The sequence below is a fragment of the Arachis hypogaea genome, chromosome 17 (assembly GCF_003086295.3).
Source record: "Arachis hypogaea cultivar Tifrunner chromosome 17, arahy.Tifrunner.gnm2.J5K5, whole genome shotgun sequence".
Classification (NCBI taxonomy): Eukaryota; Viridiplantae; Streptophyta; class Magnoliopsida; order Fabales; family Fabaceae; genus Arachis; species Arachis hypogaea.
Window position 1 is genome coordinate 94,077,755 of NC_092052.1, and position 24,011 is coordinate 94,101,765.

Here is a 24,011-nt window from a genome sequence, read left to right on the forward strand (position 1 = left end):
TTCCGGTGGAGATTGAGCATCGAGCCTATTGGGTGGTAAAGCAGTGCAACATGGATTTAGCCAAGGCGGGTGAAGCCAGGAAGTTACAACTAGAGGAGCTTGAGTGTTTAAGGAACGAATCATATGAGAATGCCCAGATCTACAAAGAAAAGACTAAAGCATTTCATGACCATCACATCCAGAAGAAGGACTTTCAAGAAGGTGATGAGGTTCTCCTCTACAACTCGAGGCTTCGATTCATGCCTAGCAAGCTCCGTTCTAGATGGGAAGGACCTTTCAAGGTGAAGGAGATAAAGCCCTATGGAGCGATGGAGTTGTTTGATCCCAAGAGTGAAGCAACTTTCAAAGTGATGGACATAGAGTGAAGAAGCATCATGGCTACAAGCCCCCAAAAGAGCTAGAGGTGTTCCTATTGGAGGATACACCAAGGAGAGAGGAAGCTTAAGAAAAGAACCGTCCAACTTAAGGACGTTAAAAAAAGTGCTTGGTGGGAGGCACCCCACCGTGGTAAGATCTTCCTTGTATATACCATCTTGTTTGTAACCTTAAATTCCTGTGAATTTTGCGACTTCTTGATGATTGATTAATTGCATAGGAATGCTAGTTTTGTTCTTCTTGTGAATAGATAGGATGTTCATATAGTTTTCATCATTTTGGTATGGATGGATTGTTGAAGTAGGAAGAATGCTATGTTTTGGATAGTACATGAAATTGTGAAGTGTTCTCTTTGACTACTAACTTAGACACCTACCAAGAATGTGTTAGAATAGATCTTGTTATATATAAAAAAAAAGAAAAGAGAAGAGAAAAAGGAAAAATAGGCACCGACGAGCCAGTGCACTGTGCACGCGCGCGCCGGTGGTGCACTTCCAACTCTTGGGCCAAACACCTGAAAGTCATGCCCAATTCATGCCCATCTCGCGCCAAGCATTTACACGTCCGTGTACTTGCCGCCTGCGCACACCTTTGCACTTCACCCATCGACGCGCAAGCGCACTGTGCGCGCGTGCGCCGATGGCACTATGTGGACTGCCTGGTACAAAAACCAGAGAGTTATGCCACACTTATTCCACACTTGTGCCCACGCCGACGCGTCCGCGCACTACGTGCATCCGCGCCGGTTGCGAACTCCCTTAAGCACACGCTTGCGCATTGTGCGCGTCCGCGCGCCTGCGCCATTTACCAACTCTGGTATAAAACCCAGAGAATTATGCCAACTTTGTGCCAGTCTTATGCCACGGGCACAACTAACCTCGCGCGTGCGCACCACTGATGTGCATGCGTCCTTTGCCAACACGTCGCCGACGCGCCAGCGCACTGTGCGCACGCACGCGTCGGATGCGCGAATCAGTTTTAAAGCCTCACGCCTTGTTCTGTTCCCCTTTCTCACCTCTTTTCATCTCTTCTTTCTCCTTGCTCCCTCTCCATCACTTCTCCTTTCTTCTTTTCCTTCCACAATCCACCACTACCATCTCCGGCCACTCACTGGCGACAGCCACCTCTTTCGGTGGCACTAAATCTCTCCTATTTCTTTCTCATCTTCACAAAAGAAAATTCAACCTTGTTCTTTTACACTTCTCAAGGTTCTACTTCTTCCATTTCTTTTCTTTCATTTTCTTTACATTATTTCTTCCTTTAGTTAGACTCTTTTTTGTTGATTTATTTAGTTTCTCTTTTAGTTGCATGATTATATTACTTACTTTTGTTGATTTTTTTACTTTTGTTTCACTTCCTCTTGCATCCCATGCCAAGTGTTATGACCCATGTCTTTATGATTAGATTATTGCAATGTTTCTTTTGGGCACTACCTTTCACTTGCATGTTTTTGTTAAAATGATTCTTTGGGTTTAATGTTTTCTTATTTCCCTTCCTTTCTCAGGATGGCCACCAAGAAAGGCAAGGAGAAAGCTCCAAGGAAACCGGCCGTAAAGAGGGCACCCCAAAGATCAACTTCTAAGGTGCACTCTTCATTGGGAGCCAGACCCCTAACTAAGAAGGCGAAGACACCCGCTTCTATTGATGAGAATGAAAAGAGCAAACCGGGAAAAGATTCTTCAAGGTTCCCCAACCGCTTCTGTGAACTTATGTTCCCCTCCATAGCCGTACGGAACTATCATCCTGAGTATCTACTTGCTCCGCCGGAAAAGGTTGCTCCATGTATTCTACCCCGTATTGAACGGCGAGGATGGGAGTTTCTTTTGAGAAAACCAAGGGAGATCAACCTCTCTTGGGTGGAAGAATTCTACACTAACTACCATCTATACTCTCTTCAATCGGTATACATGCACCGGAAGCAAGTCGCGGTTTCAGAAGAGGCTATTCAGCAATTGCTTAATGTCCTACCGGTACCAAGTAAAATGGATGGCTACCAAGAAGTCTTACTTCAGTGAGAGAAGTTTGGATTTGATTGGGACTCAATCCTTCGAGTCATTGCTGAACCAGAGGCATTTTGGATCCATGGTCGACTCCGGATGAGGCCCAAGAGCATTGACGCTCGTTTCCTCACTGTAGAAGCTAGAGCTTGGGCCCAAATCCTATCCCACTATGTGCTATCTAGCACCCACAAGTCGTCCTTCATGGCGGATCTCGGCTTGCTTGTTTGGTGTGTTCTCATGGAGAGGCTGGTGAACATTCCGTTTCTTGTCAAGCAAGCGATGAGTCAAGTCCACGCCCGGGGTAATTTGCCATTTCCAGCATTGTTATCTGATTTAGTTGCTGCTGCGGGTGTTCCTTGGGAAGCCAAGGACAGGAAGATTATAGTTCCGGCTAAGGACAATGTGGTCCCAAGCGGAAAATACTTACATCTTCCCATGAACAACCCAAGCCTTGATATAGGCCTCCCATCTACTATTCCTTCCACCTCATCATCACCACCACGGTAAAGATCCACACTTCAAAGGATAGAAGATCTATACCGGAAGCTTGATAGATATGAGCGGCGCAATCAACGCTGATACACTTACATCAAGAAGCTTTTGCGTTGTGTTACCCCTAGCATCAAGGAACCCGAAATATTCACTTCCACCTCAAACCCAAGTGATGGGAGATGTGACGGAGAGGATAGTGATGGTTCCGGTCCTGACCGCCCTTTGCACATTGTTCGTAGCACGGAGGACCATGCTAAATTCTAAGTGTGGGGAGGTCGTTCGACCGATCTCCATGGGTAACAATCTCTTCCTTTCAATACCCATGGATTTATCTTTTGCTTAGTAGTTAGTACATTGTTAGTACATTGCATGTGTAGTTAGTTTTGCTTGTAAATACTCCTTGCATGATAGTTAGTTTCTATAGAGTTGCTTGGTCAAAACAATAACTTCTTCCCCAAGAAACTGTGTTTTGGGGTACCCTACCAAATTTGAGCCTATTGCATGGTTACATCTTCTAACCATTATTTCCTATTATTGTGTGCATATCTCTCTCTCTATGATTGCGATCCTTGCTTTGTCTGATTCTATATGTCCACTACTTGTGTATGAATGCATTTACATGATTGAGGCCATCATTTCAACAGTTACTTTTTCCAAATGGCCTTAACCCTTTTATCTACCATTGCTAACCAATTTTGAGCCTATGATAAACCCTTTTTATTCTTAAATAGAGCACATCAACAACCCTAAGTGAAAAACCATGAATGTCCCTAAATTCGGATCCTCGATTAGCTTAGGTAAGTTAGGATGTGTATCATTCAATTAGGAGGGTATACTTGGGAAATTTGGGTAGATATAGAGGTGTGTAATTGTAGTGTAATTGAAATTCTAGGATTTGGGAACATACTCATGTATTGAATGGCTGAACCATATGTATTGAAACTTTTGTGCATGAAACTCCAAGAAAAAGGGGACAAAAAAACAATGCATATGGGATGTGAGTTGAAAAGAATGCATGAGTATGCAAAAAAAAAAGTGAAACTCAAGGGTAGCTAGGTAATGTATTATAGTTGTATAGGTTGTTCTATATGTCTAGTGGGATCCTAGGTTAATCAAGGACTCAAATTTTAAGCTCACTTGGCCATATACATCCTTACCTTCACCCTAGCCCCATTACAACCCATGAATAAGACCTCATGATACCTGTAAGCATGCATTAAGTAATTGTTGATTGTTAGATGAAAGACAAATCTTGGAAAGCATGATTAGGAGAGGATTGAGCGACGAACCCTATACACTTGAGCGAATAGAGTGGATACACTTCCGGTGAGGGTTCGATGCTCAATTCTTTGTTCCCGACTTTCACAAGCGTTCATCTAGCAAGTTATATGCACTCCTTAGTGATGTTCAATTTGGTAGGATTCATGAGCCACATACTATTTTCACCCTATATGCTCACATGTGTTGTTGGAGGATAGATTTACCCTTGACCAAGTAGGTAGATGACTTTACATTAGTTGGATGCATTCACTTAGGTAGTTTGCATTTCATAAACCCTTTCTCACCATGATCTTTGGTCTTTTAATTTTAAGCAAGAGGACATGCTCGGTTTAAGTGTGGGGAGATTTGATAAACCCCAATTTTGTAGTGTATATTGTGTAGAATTTGGAGGGGTTTTGTCAATATTTTCCACACTTATTCACAAGAAATGCATGGTTTTGTGTTCTCTTCCTAATATTGCTTCATGATGAAAAACATGCTTATTTTGCCTTAAAATTGCCATATTTTAATCCTATTCTATTGCCATTCGATGTCGTGATGTATTTGCTGAGTGATTTCAAGAATTATAAGGTAGGAATGGCCTAGAAGAGAGAAAGAAAGCATGCACAAAAGGGAGGAATAAGAAGATTTGAATTTTGGGAAAATCAGCATTGGCGTGCACGCGCACTCCACGCGCACTCCACGCGCACGCGTGGATGAGGATGGCTGGAAGCGGCGCACAAGGATGGACGCATCCGCACAGATCAGAGGATTCCTATCGACGCGCACGCACGCATGGCGCGCACGCGCGGGAAGTTGCACGTGACCTCATTAAAGGAAATCATGCCTGGCGATTTCTGAGGCTCATCAGGCCCAAATTCAAGCTATTTCTGCATGGAAAAGACCTAAGGATGCTAGGGAAAAAGGGGGGATCAATCATTTTACACTAAGACACAATTTTAGCTAGTTTTTGGTTCTTTATTCTTCTAGAGAGAGAAACCCTTGTTTCTCTCTAGATCTAGTTGTAATTTGATCTTCTCTTATTGAATTCTGAATTGGATCTTGTTAATTACTAGTTTTAATTGTTCAATTTGAATTCCTTGGTATAATTTTGCTTAGATCTTGTGATAGTTTTATGAATTCTTGTCAATTGTCATTTTATACCCATTTCATGAATGTTGTAAATCTTGACTTGTTGATGTTACATTGATTATTTCTATGATTAATTGTGTTGTTTGGATGATTGTATGTTGATAATTGTTAGTGGGTACTTGTGATTTCAATTTGATTGCAATTTGAACATGTTTTTTGTTAATGCTTACCATGTGTTCGATGAATTGTTTACCTTGATTATGGAGTAGTTCTCTTTACTCTTGGCCTAGGCTAAGGGAATTGGGTAAACTTGAGTTATTGAGTCTAATGGATTTGATGATTTGGGAGCCCTTAGTGGTCAATTTGATAGCCATTGACGCTAACCTTCTATTAAGTCAATTAGTAGTAAGGTTAGAACTTATGGGTTGATGTTGACCAAACCATTTGACGTACTTCAAGTATAGAAGTAGACTTAATGAGTTTGGTTCCTCATAATTGTCAAGATATGGTTATTAGACAAGGATGGTGGTGACCCCAATTTCCATGCCTAGCCAAGAGTTGCTTTTATCATTCATATTCGAAAACTCAAATTCTTGATTACTTGTCTTCGTTATAGTTACTTGTTTAGTTTAGAATAGAATCATATTGGATGTTGCTTTGTTAGTTTGGAATTGCTCACATCTTGCTTAGTTAATTAAATTAGTTTCTTGAAATTTAAGATTACTTGCTTGTTAAGATTCCTAGTTTAAATTCTTGCTCATGACTCACAACCCCGGATTTCTAACTAATGTCGAAGCACATGTTTGCCTATTCCCTGTGAGAGGACCCGAGGTTTGAATACTTCGGTTATTTCTATTGGGGTTGAACTTGTGACAACCAAATCCCTTTCTAAATTTGATACTCGGGGATTGTTGTTGGGTGGAGCTATACTACCAATGCGGTTCTCATTGAGAAATTCCACTCCAACGATAATCCTTGCACATTACATGCGTCTGTATCGTCCATGCGTGCGCGTCGCTGCCATTTTCTTCAAAACTCCATTTTGTGCGTTCCTTCCATTTTTGCGTGTTTCCTTTCTATCCTCTAAGCCATTCCTGCCCTATGAAGCCTGAAATTACTTAACACACAGATCACGGTATCGAATGGTAATAAAGGGTAATTAAAATTATCATTTTTAAGGCTTAGGAAACATGTTTTCATATGTATCACATAATAAGGAAGGAATTGTAAAACCATGCAAATTATATGAATAAGTGGGTGAAGAATTGATAAAAACACTCAATTGAGCACAAGATGAATCATAAAATAGTGGTTTATCAGCGCCAAAAACTTGATGTGATAAGCTTGTGTTGATCTAGAATTTCTCAAAATAAGATCACTTCGTTGCAGGTATAGCTAAATCAACAACTAACTCTCAACATCAAAATTTAGTATTTTCAAATTCAAAACATATAAATCGAGAGTCTTTCAACCTCGGGTCGTTCTCCCTAGGATGCAATCGAAGTGTTTCTCTTTCGGTTGTGGAGGAAAAAAGGGGTTTTGAATTAAAGAACGAGAGATTAAAGAAGCTAAGTAATCAAAGAACTAAGGAATGAGCAAAATTGTAATTAATGCAAGTAAAGAGAATATGAGATCAAAACTAGTGAAAATTCAAAGATATGTAAAAGAGCTTTGACATGGGAATAAGAGGATTCAAGGAATCCTATCATTGCCATAACCACAACTATGGCAATTATCATGAGTTAATCTCGCCTAGTTAACCCCAACCATCGAGGAGTAAGTCAAGCAAGCATAATTGACCTTAATCCATAAATCCCAACCAACTTACCAAACTAGTTGATTAAAGGCTAGCTTTAATGGAAACAAGAGTCAACTAACTCCCCAAGAATTACCACTAAATGTCGGACATTATGACTCTAGTATCCTAGGAACTCAAATCCTAATAAGCCAAGGTATGAAAATCTACTCAAAACTTAAGGTTGGCATTTTCACAAACACCTTGTGTGCATAAAAGTAAAATATGAAAAATTGCAAAGTAAAATGAAAAACTATAACCAACTATCAACAAAACCAAACATAAACAAGCAATCAAACATAAAAGAAGCATGAAACATAAAATTCATTGATCAAAACTTCAGGAAACACAAAATTACAATTATGAGTAAGTAACTTGAACTAAAAGGAAATGAGAGTAAAAGTGCTATAATTAAAGAGGAAATTGAGAGTACTTACAATTAAGGAAGCAAAATCAAAGATCAAAGCTTGCTATAAAATGCTACAATGGAAATTGATAAACCCTAGGAGAGCTCTCTACTCTACACTACTCCTACTCCTACTATGTAAAAACTATGGAAAAAAATAAAATCTAAGACCTAATGTAAGCTAATAAAACCTAATGTCTTCATATGTGTTGAATCTCCCCTTATATAGCATCCACAATCAGCAACCAAGCCTTCCAAAATGGGCCAAGAGGCCTCAGAATTCGAGAAACACGTGCTTCATTAATGAAATCACGTGCAGGGACCTGTGCGGACGCACAGATGTGTGTGTCCGCACACTTGGCTGAAAGTTGACCTGTGCGTACGCACAGGTGCTTGTGCGCACGCACACATGGAAATTCTTTCCTGTACGCAGACACGCACACTTCACTGTGTGTGCTTTTTCTTGTTTTCTTCATGTTTTCTCCCTTGTTCATGCTTTCTTCCACTTTTGGCTATCCATTCTTGCCTCCAAGGCTTGAAAACACTCAACAAATATGTCGTGGCATCAAATGGAATAAAAGTGGAATTAAATTGCTCACTTCAAGCTCAAAATTGCATATTTTCACATTTAGATCAAATTGGGGACAAAATACAAAAGTATGCTATTTTGGTGCTTAAGTGTGAGTTCTATTTTGGTGCATAAGTGTGAGTTCTATATATATCTATCTATGTATCCTATTTGAAGTTGGTGAAAACAAACAATCAAATTCCCAAGATAGTATATAGACATATAGGGCTAAGCAAAGAATTAACTCAATGCAAACAAAATCTATTGAATTGATCCAACTCATCAAAAAGAAGCAACTTGCAAGAATGCATGATAAGAAGGGTGGAAACATAGAATTGAGTGATCGAACTAGAAAATTTTTTTCTCCCATCAGATTTTGTGATCCATGACATGGAGGAGGATGAAAATGCCTCCATCGTTCTTGGAAGACCATTCCTAGCCACTGAAAGAACTCTCATTCTTGGTCTCTAATGCATCAAGTTTGGCCTTAATCGCATCCTTCCAGCAGTCATGCATAATTGCCTGCTCATAGGAATATGGTTCTGTGTTGTTGGATATGGCAATAGAGAAGGCTCTCTGTGAAGGGCTATACCTATTCAAACTAACATAATTGCAAGTGGGATATTTTTTGAAATTGGAATCATCTGTACTTGATACTGAAATTTGCATGCATTGAAAGTCTTTGAGATAAAGAAGCTTATTTCTTAATCTTGTTAATCTTCGTAGAGGTGTGTGAAATTGATTATGTTGGTGCGGCTGTGTTTGAAGGAACACAGTGTTATATTGTGGTAAGTGTAGTGAAAGTTGTGAGTTGGTATTGCATTAAGTGTCACTAGCTTCTAAGTTTTCAAGTAGAGAAGAATTGTGTATTTCATGTGGTGTTGAGTCAAAACTAACATCTTTGGTGGGATTTGAAAAGCAAGTGTCGTTTGGATCTAGTGCATGAAAAACTGGTGTAGCAGGTGGTATTGACTCAACTGTTTGTGTGTGCATATTTTGAAGAGATCATGAAATGGAAAGCTGTTTTCATAGAAAATGACATGTCTGGAGGCAAAAATGTTCCTATTGTCTAGATTCATTAAAACATATCCTTTTGTGCCTTGTTGTAAACCCAAAAACACACACTTTGATGCGCTTTTATCAAGTTTTCTTCTATTGCTAGTTAGTGCAAATAAAAAGGCCAAACAATAAAAAATTCTTAAATGCTCAATAAAAGGCAGCTTATTACGTAAAATCTTATATGGGCACTTATCCTTTAAAGATGATCTTGGGATTCTGTTTATTATGAATGCAGCATATGCTGCAGTATAATCCCATAAGCACTTAGGCATATTTGATTTGAAAATTATGGCTCTAGCAATGTACAATATATATTGGTGTTTGCACTCCATGACCCATTTTGTTGATGAGTCTCAACACACAAGGTCTGGTGAAGAATGCCTTTTGAGTTGAAAATTTTTTTTAAAGCTTTAAATTCAATGCCATGATCAGGTCTTACATTTTTGACATGAGTATTGTGTTGATTTTCAGCCAAAAGAATGAAATTTTGCAAAGGTGTCTCGGATTTGTTCTTCATGAAATGTAACCAAAAGAACCTACTATGATCATCTACAATGGTTAAGAAATACTTGTGACCATTTATGAAGGGTTGGCCAGTGGCCCCCAAATATCAACATGAAGTAGATCAAATTGTTTATCTGATCGATTCTTACTTGTGCTAAAAGATAAATGTTTCTTCTCGACATAATGGCAGAACTCACAAGGAAGAACATGTGGAGTGTAATCTAACTCATTGTATTGTTTTTCAAAATTTTTAACCTATCATTTGACACATGATCTAACCTACAATGCCAGAGATGGAACTCATCTGATTGATTAACAGCATTAATGTGTTTGACTGTGTCAGTGTGCTTAGTTGGTGCCTTTAGATTTTTTTGCCTCTATATCATGTCTTTCTTTCAGTATGTAAATACTTTCTCAAGCTCAGCTACTCCAATCGTCTTCAACGAAAGCTAATCCTGCACCTCAATTAATATGATTGAACAAAACTTGACATGACAGAGAGTTGGTGGCTTTAGAAATTGAAATCAGATTAAAAGAGAAGCTAGGGACATATAAAACATCAGTTAAGTAGAATTCTTTAGTGAAGGAAACTATGCCACATATGGTGGAGACAGTCTGTGAATTGTTCGACATTTTGACAATTACTAGGCTAATGACTTTGTAAGATTGAAAGAATTTCAGTGCAAATGATACATGAGCAGTTGCTTTTGTATTTAAGATCCATTTTTGAGAAAAATCAGATTGTGTATATGATGAGAGAATTTCAAATACATCTGAAGAGGGGGCAAGAACTGTTGTTGCTGAATCATTGTTACGAGTAAATAATTGTGTTTGTTGTTGGAACATTGCGATTAAGGCTTTCTTTTGATCATTAGTGAACAATTCCCCAAAATCTTGATATTCTCCTTCCTGAGTCGAGAGCTTGTTGTTGTCTTCTTCATTGCTCTCAACGACCATCAAGCTGTTTATGGTGGTTCCTTGTTGAGCTCGCTGCATATGGGGGGACCCATGTTTGTAATAACAACTATCAATCAGATGCCACAGTGAGCACACAGCTTGGGAGGACCTTGTCCTCAACCACTTCCATTAACTCCACATCCCCTTCCTCTCCCTCTAATGTTTGGCAACCCATTGCTAAGTGTTGCGTTTATCAGAAATTCAGAATCTTGGAATTTAGCATCTCTGGCTGGTTTAGCTGTCTTTCTTGCTACAAAAAAAGTTGATAAATCGCAGCAATCTCTTGGAAGGGTTTCATCAACATTACTCGGGATTTGGCAGTGGAGTATTAGTCATTGAGCCCCTTAGAAATCGAATTGCATTTGTTCTTTTCTTGTATCGTCTCATTATACCAAGTACGCAACCACATTCTTTCATGCACTTGCAACTAGGAACTAGTTCAAATTTTTCGGGTTCTTCCCAAATTCCTTTTAAGTTTTGTGAAATATGACGTCACTGGCATCTCTCCTAGCTTTATTGAGAACAGTTCTTCTTGCAACTCCCTTACTCTAAATGCATCCCCTTCATAGAATTTGTGCTTTAGGTCATTCCAAAGTTCACACGCATACACTTTGGAGAATATCTTGACTTAGTGGCGCAAGTAGCCATGAGAGTGCAAGTATATTGCATTTATCCCATGCATCGAACTTGCTATCTGCCTCATCAGGTTTTAGCAATGAACCATCCACAAACTTGATCTTATTCTTTCCATGTAGAATGCGCCCCAGTGGTCGTTTTGATTCGTTAGTGGAGTTGAAGTGAGAGCGTTACCTGGATTCTCACTTGGATGTAAGAAGTAAAGCTTGAGGGATCTTGATTGAGATTCAATGTCGCTTTCATGGCTTAAGCTTGAATTGACGAGAATTGTGCCATCATTTTCGTGAATCGCTGGAATTCAGCCATGGAGAAATCTTGATCATTTGAATTTTGAGTGTCCATGAGTTTCTGGACTTATCAGATCCATCGTTCTTTCTTGTGATCTCGCTGAAAATGAGCTTGAATCACAAGATCAGAATTCACAAAACTTGATTAAACCTTGAAATTGAAGGTACTCACAAATCTCAGAAAACCATCAAGCTTACTGCACCATGTTGAATCTCTATTCTTGGTGGCAGAGAAAGTGGGTGAGGGAAGAGAGATTGCAAGAGTAGAGTTTGAAAAGTTTCTAATATGAATTCTGACTTTAGAATGATGAATCGTTACATTTCTACAGAGACATGTCATTGCTTATGTACTGGCTGCCATAAGCTTAACTATAATCTTAACTACTCTAATTTGCCTAACTAACTACACACTGCTATTGCTAACTAACTAACTTCTACAAACTGTAAGTGTAACTAATTTAGTTATGGCAGTTGGTAGCTCATTTCCTTTAACTGCTCAGCTATCTTAATATACTGCTATCTAAAAAGCCAGGCATTATTTTATTGGCGGGATAAATTTTCTAGCCTTGTTCGCCCTTTTTGACAAGTTAAATAGACGGCCTTGGATGTCAAAGCCGAGCCACTTCGATAAGAGAACATCAAAGCACAAAGGTTTGTAACAAGCAGGTATTTATAAATTTTCATTTAAGAAGAAATAAATTTCGTGCCCAGAAACACTACAAATGAATATCAAATTATCAATACATAAATTTGAACCTGGATTACTCGCTCAAGAAAGAGTAACCACAGAACATCTTAAAAATTAAACTTTTGATAGTTTAAAAGAAAATAGCAAAGTATGAGTATGTCACTGGACATTAAAATACAAGGTAGAACAAATGATGAATCAAATATCAGTAGCATCAAGTTTCCAAGACTACTAACTGAGCCTAGGACAATCCAAACAGGGCACGAATTATACCAAGTAAGCCACCACCAACTAGTGCCTTCAACAATCTCATCTTTATATTTGTGTATGGTGGGTACCTTACTGGTGCATCGCCGAGAAAACTCCGATAAAGAACTGCTTTTTTGTGGCTAAATGCATCAAATGAGAATTTTCCATGGTATGCACCGACTCCACTCTCCCCAACTCCCCCAAAAGGCAGAGTATTTACTGCAAGCTGCCCCAAGGAAAAAGGCCAAATGGAAAAACAAAAGCACAAGTGTGTTGAGATTTCAAATGAATTAAACATAATGAAATGAATAGCACGGATGTAAAGGTGTAAAAGCCAAAATATTACTTAGAGTAGAACTAATTTCTGTATGAACCAATAACAAAGACTTGGGTACATAAAACATGTTTTACAAAAGACTTGTGAATCGCTTGTTATAGGAGGCATTCAGGGATACATTTCAAATCATAAACAATACTTACATGTAATGCAGTGTCATTGACAACCAAACCTCCTGCAGAAATATTCATTACAAACTGCTCCTTGAGCTTATTGTTGGTCGTAAACAAATACGCAGCGAGAGGCTTTGTTCCTGAATTGATCACATCAAAGCTTTCTTCCAGTTTATCAACCTGTTTCAAACAAGTGAATCTTATTTCCGAAATGCACTTGTCCCACGTATTGATGCACATACAACTTACTTTCTCATCTGGTAAACATGCAAGGATGCAACTATTCATTTTGTATATTAGATTTCTTGTAAAAGCAACCGGGGAAAAAAATACAAGCAAACAATGTAATCTTTACAAAAGACCTTTCACTAAAGTTACATTGGGGTCTTAATTCTCACCGTTATGATGGGAAGTAAAGGACCAAATATCTCCTCACGCATTATCAGGGAATTTCGTGGGATATCCAATAGAATAGTGGGGCTAATCCTCCTGCAATTTAAGGGAAAATATAAATGATAGTGTCAAGATCTTTACTATACAGTATACACTAAATAAATACTTCATCGATGAAGTTATTCTTTAGAGCAGACAGAGAGCTTACAGTTTGCTTTCATCTTTTTCGCCTCCAAATACAATCTTCCCAGAAACCTTCTCATCATCCAAGAACTTTGTCAAACGACCAAAGTGATTGGAGTTCACTATACGAGACAAATCTTTTGATTCCAACGGATTCTTTCCATAAAACTTCTCCAATTCGGCCTTGAGGGAATCCACCTAGAAACAGGAAACACTAAGCACTTAAGAAATAAAGAAAGATTTATAATCCCAACTACACTTGGGGTGGAAGTTATTACCAACTTGGGAGCATAGTCTTTTGTCGTAATAATATAATCTGGAGAAACACAGGCTTGTCCATTGTTACAACCCCACTTTCCAGCAATTATTCGTCTAGTTGCTACCTTGCCAGGTCAATTTCAAATTTATTTAAAGTCAAAATCAAATGCAAGGAAATCAGTATGGTAGCAAGTGATTGACAATACAAAAGTGACGCAAAGTTATACCTTCAAATCAATATTTGAATCAACAACAACCGGAGATTTTCCTCCAAGCTCCAGCACTACTGGTGTCAGATGTTTAGCAGCAGCAGCCATCACTATGCGCCCGACCCTTCCATTTCCTAAAATTAAAAGAAAGTTAGTTTAGTGTCAGGGATTACTGTGTGCAACAGAAATCTCAAGTAATCATAACAGGAGAAGATAATAAATCCCCCTATATTAATTAATAATTGGAATTCATACATAAGACCGACAATAAGAGTCTCAATATGTTCCAGATACAAGAACAACCAATGCAGCTAAACTAAGGTACTTGGTCACACCCATTGAGCATGGAGCAAGGCATAACCTCATTCACTGTCCTCCTTTGAATGAACAATAATGCCAAGAGATACAAAGTTAACTCATATCTATGCATCAATTATCTATCATTATAGCAGGCATATATGAATACTGCTTAGAAGAGCTGCAACTGCCATACTGCCTTGTTCAACAAGATATGTGAACATCTCACATACGGGATGCTTGATGTTGTAGTTAAGGAGTGGTTCTTCCCACTTAATAACTAGCTTTTAAAGTGTGGTTTCTCCCTTTCCTTAGATACTTAACAATGATATCAGAGCCTCAGTTGTCGACGCCATGGAAAAGGCTACCTATAGGCTGAATTAAGGTAAATATCGAACACTGATAGCCAGTAGCAAACTGGTTATCACTAGGTCAATGTCGATAGAGTGAAGCTTCCGTGGACGGGTGTGGTTTTCCACTTTCCTTAGATACTTAACACATTCTTGACCAATTAATTATATGATTTAATATTGTACATGACACTAAAAATATCTCAAGATGCAGAGTCCCTGCTCTAAATTTCAATCTAAGATAACCAATTCGACAGCAAATAACAGTTGCATTATAGAGGTATACTGTGATATATCCACAACCAAAATTCCATAGCAACCCAGCCAGCCATTATTTAAAAATGTATTTCCTATTCCCAAAAAAAGGTGGGGGAAAGAATAAAGCTTTTCATAAGAAACAACTTGTAGGTTGGCCACTATATAATGAAAAAGAAAATGCTCTCTGGAAGTACATATTCATGAAACCTGCATACATTAATTCAACAATCGTACACTAATGATTTCGGGACAAATTGAAATGAATACGAAATGCTATCAGATGCAATAAGTGACATCAGATACGGTAAGGTTCATATGATCATTGTCAATCCCATGTATCAAACAGGATATCATTTATGACTAAAACAACATCATCAAACAAGATATGAATGACATAGAAACTGTAAATTGCAAGCTGGGAAACACTCGTGATTTGAATGAGGCACATGATTTTTAATCTTTAAAGATTTCTGGTAAAACAATGCACTTGTTGAACTATCCAGAAAGCTTTTACAATTAGACACTTGCATAACATCTTAATGAAGATCAATCATAAGGGGAGTTTTCACCATTTAAAACAGAAAACCATATCATTTCAAAATCTTAAACCATGAAAGAAATTCAGAAAGTTCTAGAAAAATGATAAGGACCTGTATAAAAAATTTTGTCCCACTTTTGCTGCAGCAATGCAGATGTTTCATCAACCGCTCCCTCAACAACTCTTGTACAGGAGTTATCTAGGTACTCCCCTAGCAATTTTGCCAGCAGTGATGATGTGGCTGGAGCAATTTCTGATGGCTTTAGAACCAAGGCATTACCAGCTGCAATAGCTCCGATGACTGGTTCAAGTGACAACACTGTAAAAACAGATCGAAAATGTATTATTAACATCTTTATACACTTTAAAGATAGACCTTAACGGCATGAGAACATAAGTTGCCAACTCAACATTTGAAACAAGCTTTAACCAAATATTAACATACAAAACGGATAGTTCCATGCAGAGATGACTAACACAACCCCCAGTGGTTCGGATACAATTTCAGCTGTAGAAGGAAAGGTTGCAATTGAAGTTTTGACCTACATAACACAGAAACGCATTTGATAAAAGAATCAAGCAAAGCACTTTCTGTCCAAGGGATAAATTTCTCGCTTATAAAAAAATAATAGTACCTTTTCTGAAGTCATCCAGCGTTTCAACTCCTTGAGTGCAGCTTTGCATGAATTTTTGAACATAGCAATCTGCAATAAATACCATCAGTCATGCAAAGCCACAAAATGGCATATTTAATACTATTGTACTTTACGGTAAACATAATTTGTTCAATAAACGAACAACCTAACAAACAACAATGAGGAATTGGTTAGTTTCTAGTTTTCTTCTACTCTTAGGATTTTGTAAATAAGAAAGTGAAACCAATGAAAATAATAAATTCTTATTTTAATTATTTATTATTTTCCATTTACAAAATCCTGAAAATAAAAATATTAAGAATGGAAACAGAAACCACTAGGCACTACAGTTTCATCCTACATTTTGCCCTTCATGCCCATGCTGAAAACTCCAATTACCAAAATATATATAATACCAAAGGCCGAACAAAAAAGGGGGGGGGGGAGGGGGGGAATTTTGTGGCTATCTATGTTAAACACTACAACTGTTTCACACCTGTGAACCATAAATAGTCAAATGTACACCAACTGATTACATATCAGAGGTCACACTACCTCCATAAACAGACAGAACAACAAGATAAAATGTTACAAACTTTGATAATATAAACAAAATGTGCAGAACTAAGTTAGGCAGAACTGAGCAGCAGCAGCCTAAGATCCAAACTAAATTCAAATGAGAATTATCCAGTCCAATATGCATCATTGAAGTTTTTGACTTTATGGAATTTTAACCATATTAGTTTTTCATTACTTAAAATTTAAGAGAGTATCAAAGCAAGACTCCGGCTCCAAATGCGCAGAGTTTTCCCCTTCTCTGGTGCAAACGTGTTTCAGGAAGACATTTAGGAGTAAAACTTGGGAAGGTCTTCTGCAACACAATACCATCCGATCCATATAGGCACCTTAATTGGTACATGATTCAAACTTAAATAGGCACATAATATCAAAAATGAAAAATCCTTCATAGACACAACATCCAAAATCAACCGTTCATGCTTCATTTAATAATCTGATTATTTATTATAACAATTAACCAGTAGCATTGCTGAGCTAAACTGACTGGAATTCTATTTTTCAACTTTGTGAAAGAAGGAAGGTAAAAAATAATCCAATTGTTTTAGTTCAACAACCCACAATGTATGAACAGGTGTACTACCTGTCTACCACAAACCAAAAAAGGAAGGAAACTCCAAAAAAAAAAATAATAAATAAATAAATAAAGAAGAAAAAGAAAAGGGTAAAAAAAGAAAGGCCACAACCAATTACCAAAGCAATACTCACTTCACACCCTGTGACGGTTGTTCAAGAAAAACCTTACCACCATTGTAGTTGTCGAAATAAATGTAAGAACCTATACAACCTACGAAAATTTCACAAGCAAAGGTAGAGTGGCCCCCCACATAAAAAGGAGAAAGGCCATGTGGGAGCTGAAGAGAGTGCCATTAATGCTCACAGCAACCGCACACAGCAACACTTCCAACACCAAAGTGAATCATCAATAAATGAATTGCTATTTAGCACTAACCAAGCACCCTACCACAAAGACACACATCTAGTTTCTTTTTAGTTTTTACACACAAAACATGCACCCCTACCACAAACTTTGACATACAAAAATAACTATTTTTATATCATGTCTGGTAGTGATAGATAGCATAAAAGAATTTTCTTTTTACATGTTTTGCTTTCACAGTCCTCACTTTTTGGAGGTAAAATAAAAGGTAAAAAATTAAAATAGTTGTCTCTATTTCTTATTTCACGTAAGATATAGATAGAGTTTTTGCATTTCAGTCCCTTGTAATTCTATCTACTCTCTGAAACCAAACGCCGCCTTAAATTTTCCAAAATGAAGAAACAGCACAACACATCAGCATGAAAGTGTTACATATGGTATAAGCTAACCTAACATCGTATAATCCCCGCGGAACTGGAGCCTTCCATCATAAATGAACTGCAATACTGTATAACAACCATCCAGAACAATGTCTCTGACAAGGACAGAAGACCACAGGAGCTTTATTCAGTATTCAGAATTCGGGACAACAATTATCGTAGCGGAACCATCAGGAATAAGATAAAATAAAAACCGAGGGATTAATGTTTATCATAGCACACGAAATTCAACGCCCTCCTATATTATTAGTGATTACACTTGCATCTACTATAGTATGAGTTTGACTTAAAACTCTTTTACTTATCTATTTTCTAAATAGCAACTTAGGTGTATCTGTCCTCCGAAATTCATTGACCAGCAGCAAATATTTAATGGAGATCAGATCCGCCACAAATTAGTCCGTGCTCTGCTACGGCCGACGGCGTAGAAGACAAAATAAGTTATTAGTAATTAATATTATTCAATCGTATTCATTGCTATGACTGGAATAATGCGACTTAATTAGTTAGTAAACGCAATTTTTCAGAATATTCTACGAACTGACCGCAACCACAACTCTAAATGAGGGGGAAAATCATGAGATATACTAATTATCAAGCAACGAATTGGTTATTGGTTATTGATACGCAGAGAACTCATTGCAGGTTAGCCAATAAACAAGGTGTAAACGGCTGAAAAGCAGAGGGGGAAAAAAAGTAAAACTCAATCATGTAGGAGTAGAGAGAAGAATAAACGACAAAGGAGGTGGCGGTGGTTGATAAAGAAGAAGAAGAACAGAGACCTCGTAAGCGACGGTTTCGAGTGGCGGTTTGGCGAGGTCTGAGTAAAGCGCGTCGATGATCTGCTGCTCGTGAGCGTCGCAGAGTTTGATAAGCGCCTTGAGCTGCGACGCTCTCCATTCGTAGCTTCGCGTTGTACCCGAAGCGAAAGTCGCCCTTAAGTTATTGACAAGAAGTGACGCTGCTTCTGCGTTGAACGATTCCTTCTTCTTTTCATCTGCATCCGTAGAAGACGACATTGTTATTGTTGAACCCGAAGGCGAGACGCCCAACCCAGAGTCAATGAAATAAAAAAGGTGAAAAGATGAGATGAGTGTGTGGGGGCTTGCAATTGGAAGTTGGCAGCGAAGCGTGTGCAAAGAAATTATAATAAGACGAAGGGAATTGTAAAGAGCGGAGTAAGCTAAGGATAGGGTGTAACGGGTGCTGTAGTGTCTTGTACTGCTTGCTTATATAGTTATATCATTTGATATATGGTATTGATCGCGTCGTGTCTGTTCTTCCCCACGGGCGCCTCCTGGAGTTTGGGGTGGTCGTCCTTAGTAGGGTGTGCATGGGTCGGGTGAAACTGGGTTTGATGTGATACAGATTCGATTCGAAATATATACTAGACCTATTTATTAAACCTGAACTCGACCCTAGACCCGATGAAACTTATACACTTTCGGGCTACAATTATACCGGGTAAAAACCGGGTAAAAATCGGGCTGTTAACATTACATTACCTTGATATCTTCTTATAAGTTAGCATATGAAAATATCCAAATTTACAAGATTCCAACCATTATTTGACATGGTAAAATTCACTTAGAAAAATATAACAAGAAGCAACTCTTCTCTAAAATTAAAGCATAACCATAATCAATACTAATATTGTCTAATAACACCAAATATTTAAATCAATACAAATAACACAAGATTATGCATTAGTCTAAAATCTTATGCATTTTAAACATAAAACATTAACTTATAGTCTTATAATAACTAATAACACAAAATATTAAGGTTTAGAATACTTAAATTCCACATAAGAATAGCTATCATCTATCACTAATAACACAAAATATTAATTGTGTATAATGACCGGGCCACCGGACCGAAGGTGACTCGAGCCATGACCCGGATCCGACTCGAAATAATGACCGGGTCTATTTTTGAGACCCTTATCCGGCCATAGACCCGATGAAATCACACCAAATTAGCTCCTAAAGTATTCGGAACCAGGTTGAATCTTCGAATCGGGTCGGACCATACACACCCCTAGTCCTTACCATTTCGGGCACAAGATATTGTAAGGGTTCTACCTTGTTTTAACTTTTAACCCTGTTTTGTATAGAATATTTTAAAATTTTGAACAGTTCAAAATAGAGTTTAATTTTTTCATATAATATTATACAATATTTTATACAATTATATAATTATATTTATTTTTTAATAATTATTTATATAATTAATAAAAATAATAATTATTTTTTATAATTTGATATTATATAATTAAATATACGTATAAAGTTATTTTATATTAATAGTACATTAAAATTACATTTTTTAAGATATTATATAATTTTAGAATTTAAATATATATATATATAATTTTAAAATATTTTGTTTATATATACAACAAAATAACATAAGATGATTTACATGTGTAGGAAGTTTAATTTTAAATTATTTTCTTTTTGTTGATCAAGTTTTAAAGAGGAGAAATTTTGAAAATTTCTTCCTTTGTAAAAGTATCTCAAATTTTTTATTTTAAATTAAATAAAATATTCTACAAAAATATTTAGAATTTATAAAATTTTTTCTATTAATATCCAAACAAACTATTTTAATTTGATAGCCTTAAAATATTATTATTATTATTATTATTATTATTATTATTATTATTTGCTAGCGAGGTGAATTTAGGATTATCTCACAGAACATAGATTTATAAGATTAGAACATGAAGTTGTGATGGATTTTCTTATTCTAGGTTAGCATCTCCATAGAAGTGGGGGTATATCTATAAGAGATTTTAATACTCAAATCAAAAGAGTTTTTTAGGTGAAATAATGGATAATATAAATATTTTTGAATGTGAAAATCGCACTTGGGGAAACTAATAACTCCCTTATTTATATTGCTTATCTCTAAAAGAAGGTGATGGATTTAGTTAACCTTTTTTCATGTTTTCAGAAAAAGTTTAGATAAGATATGATACCGTTTTAAACATGGAGGTGTGATTCAAATATAATGATATCATTTTATATGATTTAAATTATGAAATGCCGTTTATGGTTGTTATTCAAAGTCTCCAAACCGTGTTTGATTTGGGCAGTGAGTTAAGTAATTTTATTGGGACCAAAGGGAATGTCTAGAACAGAGCCCTCCAAACACAGGAGGTCAAATATCGGGTTCCTGTATTTTCTAAGTTCTAGTTTTTGCTTTTAATCTGTTTTACCAAGGTTACACCATGTGTTTTGATGATGTTGCCTTTACGGGAGAAGTTTAATAACATATTTTGGCTCTTCGAGGTAGAGCTGTGTGTTGTAGCTGATCAGAAAATTTTTGTTGGTCTAGAATTTTCATCAATAAAAAATTAATATCATTGTCATAGTATATATAGTCCTAAACTAACATATAATTTTTTTGGTCAAATTTTGATTTAGTTGTCACAAAGTCAACCCCATTATAAAATAACCAAGAGTATTGGTTTCGGATCGTCCTCAAGAGAATGGGCAAACATGTGCATCAATATTAGTTAGAATTCCGTGATTGACAGGTATAAACAAGAATTTAAACTACTAAACTTAACATGCAAGGAATCTTAAAGTGCAAGAAACTAAATCAAAACAACTAAAGCCAAGTGTAAGCAATTTTAATCTAGTAAGAGACCGTATAAATCTACCTCTATTCTAGAACTAAGTAAACAACTAAACTAACTATAACAATAATTAAGCAATTGGGATTTTTTGGGTTTCAAATACAAATAATAAAAGGAACTCTTGGCTAGGCATGGGAATTGGAGTCACCATCCTTGTCTAATAACCATATCTTGATAATTGCGAGGAACCAAGCTCATTAAGTCTATTACTATGCTTGAAGTATGTCAAATGGCTTGATCAATTTCAACTCATAAATCCTAATCCAACTACTAATTGACTTAGTAGTAGATTAGTGTCAATGGGTATCATTTTGACCACTAAGGATTCTCAAATCACCAAATCAATTAGACCCAATGACTCAAGTTCACCCAATTCCCTTAGCCTAGGCCAAGAGTATAGAAAACTACTCCATAATCAAAGGAAATATTTCATCAAACATATGGTATGCATTAACAAAAGACATATTCAAATTATAAATTAATTGGAAATCACAAATGCCCACTAACAATTATCAATAGAAAACAACTCAATTAACACTATCAATTATAGAAAACATCAATGCACTAATAGAAATTCAAGATCCACAAGGTTCATAAAATGAGAAGGAAAGGGAAACAACAAGAGAACACAATTCTAACACAAGATCTAAACAAAATTATAACTAGAGAACTCAGATCAAATAATTGAAACTGAAATTAACAAGACCCAATTCAAAATTTCAACAAAGAAAAGTAAAAAACAAACTAAATCTAGAGAGAAGTGGGGTTTTTTTGATAAACCCCAATTTTGTAGTTTATATTGTGTAGAATTTGGGGGTTTTGTCAATATTTCTCGCACTTATTCACAAGAAATGCATGGTTTTGTGTTCTCCCCCTAATATTGCTTCATGATGAAAAACATGCTTATTTTGCCTTAAAATTACCATATTTTAATCCTCTTCTATTGTCATTCGATGCCGTGATGTATTTGTTGAGTGATTTCAGGAATTATAGGGTAGGAATGGTCTAGAAGAGAGAAAGAAAGCATGCACAAAAGGGAGGAACATGAAGATTTGAATTTTTGGGAAAATCAGCAATGGCGCGCACGCGCACTCCACGCGCACGCGTGGATGAGGATGGCTGGAAGCGGCTCGCAAGGATGGACGCATCCGCGCAGATCAAAAGATTCCTATCGACACGCACGCGCACTTGGCACGCACGCGTGGATCACAAAAGCAATCGGCGCACATGCACGCATGGCGCGCACGCGCGGGAAGCTGCATGTGACCTCATTAAATGAAATCATGCCTGGTGATTTCTGAGGCTCATGATGCGCAAATTCAAGCTGTTTCTGCATGAAAAAGACCCAAAGATGCTAAAGGGAAAGGGGGGATCAATCATTTTACAGTAAGACACAATTTTAGCTATTTTTGGTTCTTTGTTCTTTGCCAAGATGTGATGTTTATGTGATGATTGATATTTCATTTTGGGCTTTAAATTGATTGAGTATCTTATAATTGCTCTTTGCTTGATAATTGCCCACCAAGTGTTCGAGGAAATGCATCAATGCTATTTTGGTTTCTTTTAATAATGTACTTTCAATTGGGTGCTTCTCCTCATTCACTTGTTGTCTTCTATACGCATTGAGTCCACTTTTCTTGTTGATTAGATACTCATTAAACATGACTTACTCTTTGTTATGGATGCTTGAGACTATACTTCTCATGTCATTTTGCATGCTTCACTTCCTCTTGCATCCCATGCCAAGTGTTATGACCCATGTCTTTATGATTAGATTATTGCAATGTTTCTTTTGGGCACTACCTTTCACTTGCATATTTTTGTTAAAATGATTCTTTGGGTTTAACGTTTTCTTATTTCCCTTCCCTTCTCAGGATGACCACCAAGAAAGGCAAGGAGAAAGCTCCAAGGAAACCGGCCGCAAAGAGGGCACCTCAAAGATCAACTTCTAAGGCGCACTCTTCATTAGAAGCCAAACCCCTATCCAAGAAGGCTGAGATACCCGCTCCTATTGATGAGAAAGAAAAGAGCAAACCGGCAAAGGATTCTTCAAGGTTCCCCAACCGCTTATGTGAACTTGTGTTCCCCTCCATGGTTGTCAGGAACTATCATCCTGAGCATCTACTCGCTCCGCCGGACAAGGTTGCTCCTTATATTCTATCCCGCATTGAACCGCGAGGATGGGAGTTTCTTTTGAGGAAACAAAGGGAGATCAACCTCTCTTGGGTGGAAGAATTCTACACTAACTACCATCTCTCCTCTCTTTAATCGGTATAGATGCGCCGGAAGCAAGTCTCAGTTTCAGAAGAGGCTATTCAGCAAGTGCTTAATGTCCTACCGGTACCGAGTGACATGGATGGCTACCAAGAAGTCTTACATCAGCGAGAGAAATTTGGATTTGATTGGGACTCAATCCTCCGAGTCATTGCTGAGCCGGAGACATTTTGGACCCAAGGTCGACTCCGGATGAGGCCCAAGAGCATTGACGCTCGCTTCCTCACTGTAGAAGCTAGAGCTTGGGCCCAGATGC

At 37.4% G+C, this 24,011-nt stretch overlaps 1 protein-coding gene across 1 annotated transcript; it reads right to left on the reverse strand.

Moving 5' to 3' along the window:
* Positions 1-12,083: 12,083 nt before the first annotated feature.
* Positions 12,084-19,149, reverse strand: LOC112765057 (aldehyde dehydrogenase family 3 member H1). Its single transcript, XM_025810920.2, has 10 exons — positions 18,618-19,149; positions 15,940-16,008; positions 15,750-15,846; positions 15,417-15,623; positions 13,880-13,995; positions 13,673-13,777; positions 13,420-13,592; positions 13,217-13,307; positions 12,849-12,998; positions 12,084-12,594 (listed from the first exon to the last, which is right to left on the reverse strand). The coding sequence occupies exons 1-10, from the start codon at positions 18,852-18,854 to the stop codon at positions 12,361-12,363; spliced, it is 1,479 nt and encodes a 492-aa protein (XP_025666705.1). The 5' UTR covers positions 18,855-19,149; the 3' UTR covers positions 12,084-12,360.
* Positions 19,150-24,011: the final 4,862 nt, after the last annotated feature.

Excerpts from the sequence above, each read along its gene's own strand:
- LOC112765057 (XM_025810920.2), bottom strand. The coding sequence starts at position 18,854 with ATGTCGTCTTCTACGGATGCAGATGAAAAGAAGAAGGAATCGTTCAAC. Across the intron at positions 13,778-13,879 it reads ATTCAAATATTGATTTGAAG|GTAGCAACTAGACGAATAAT; the intron begins GTATAACTTTGC and ends TGACCTGGCAAG. Across the intron at positions 13,593-13,672 it reads AAGACTATGCTCCCAAGTTG|GTGGATTCCCTCAAGGCCGA; the intron begins GTAATAACTTCC and ends TCCTGTTTCTAG.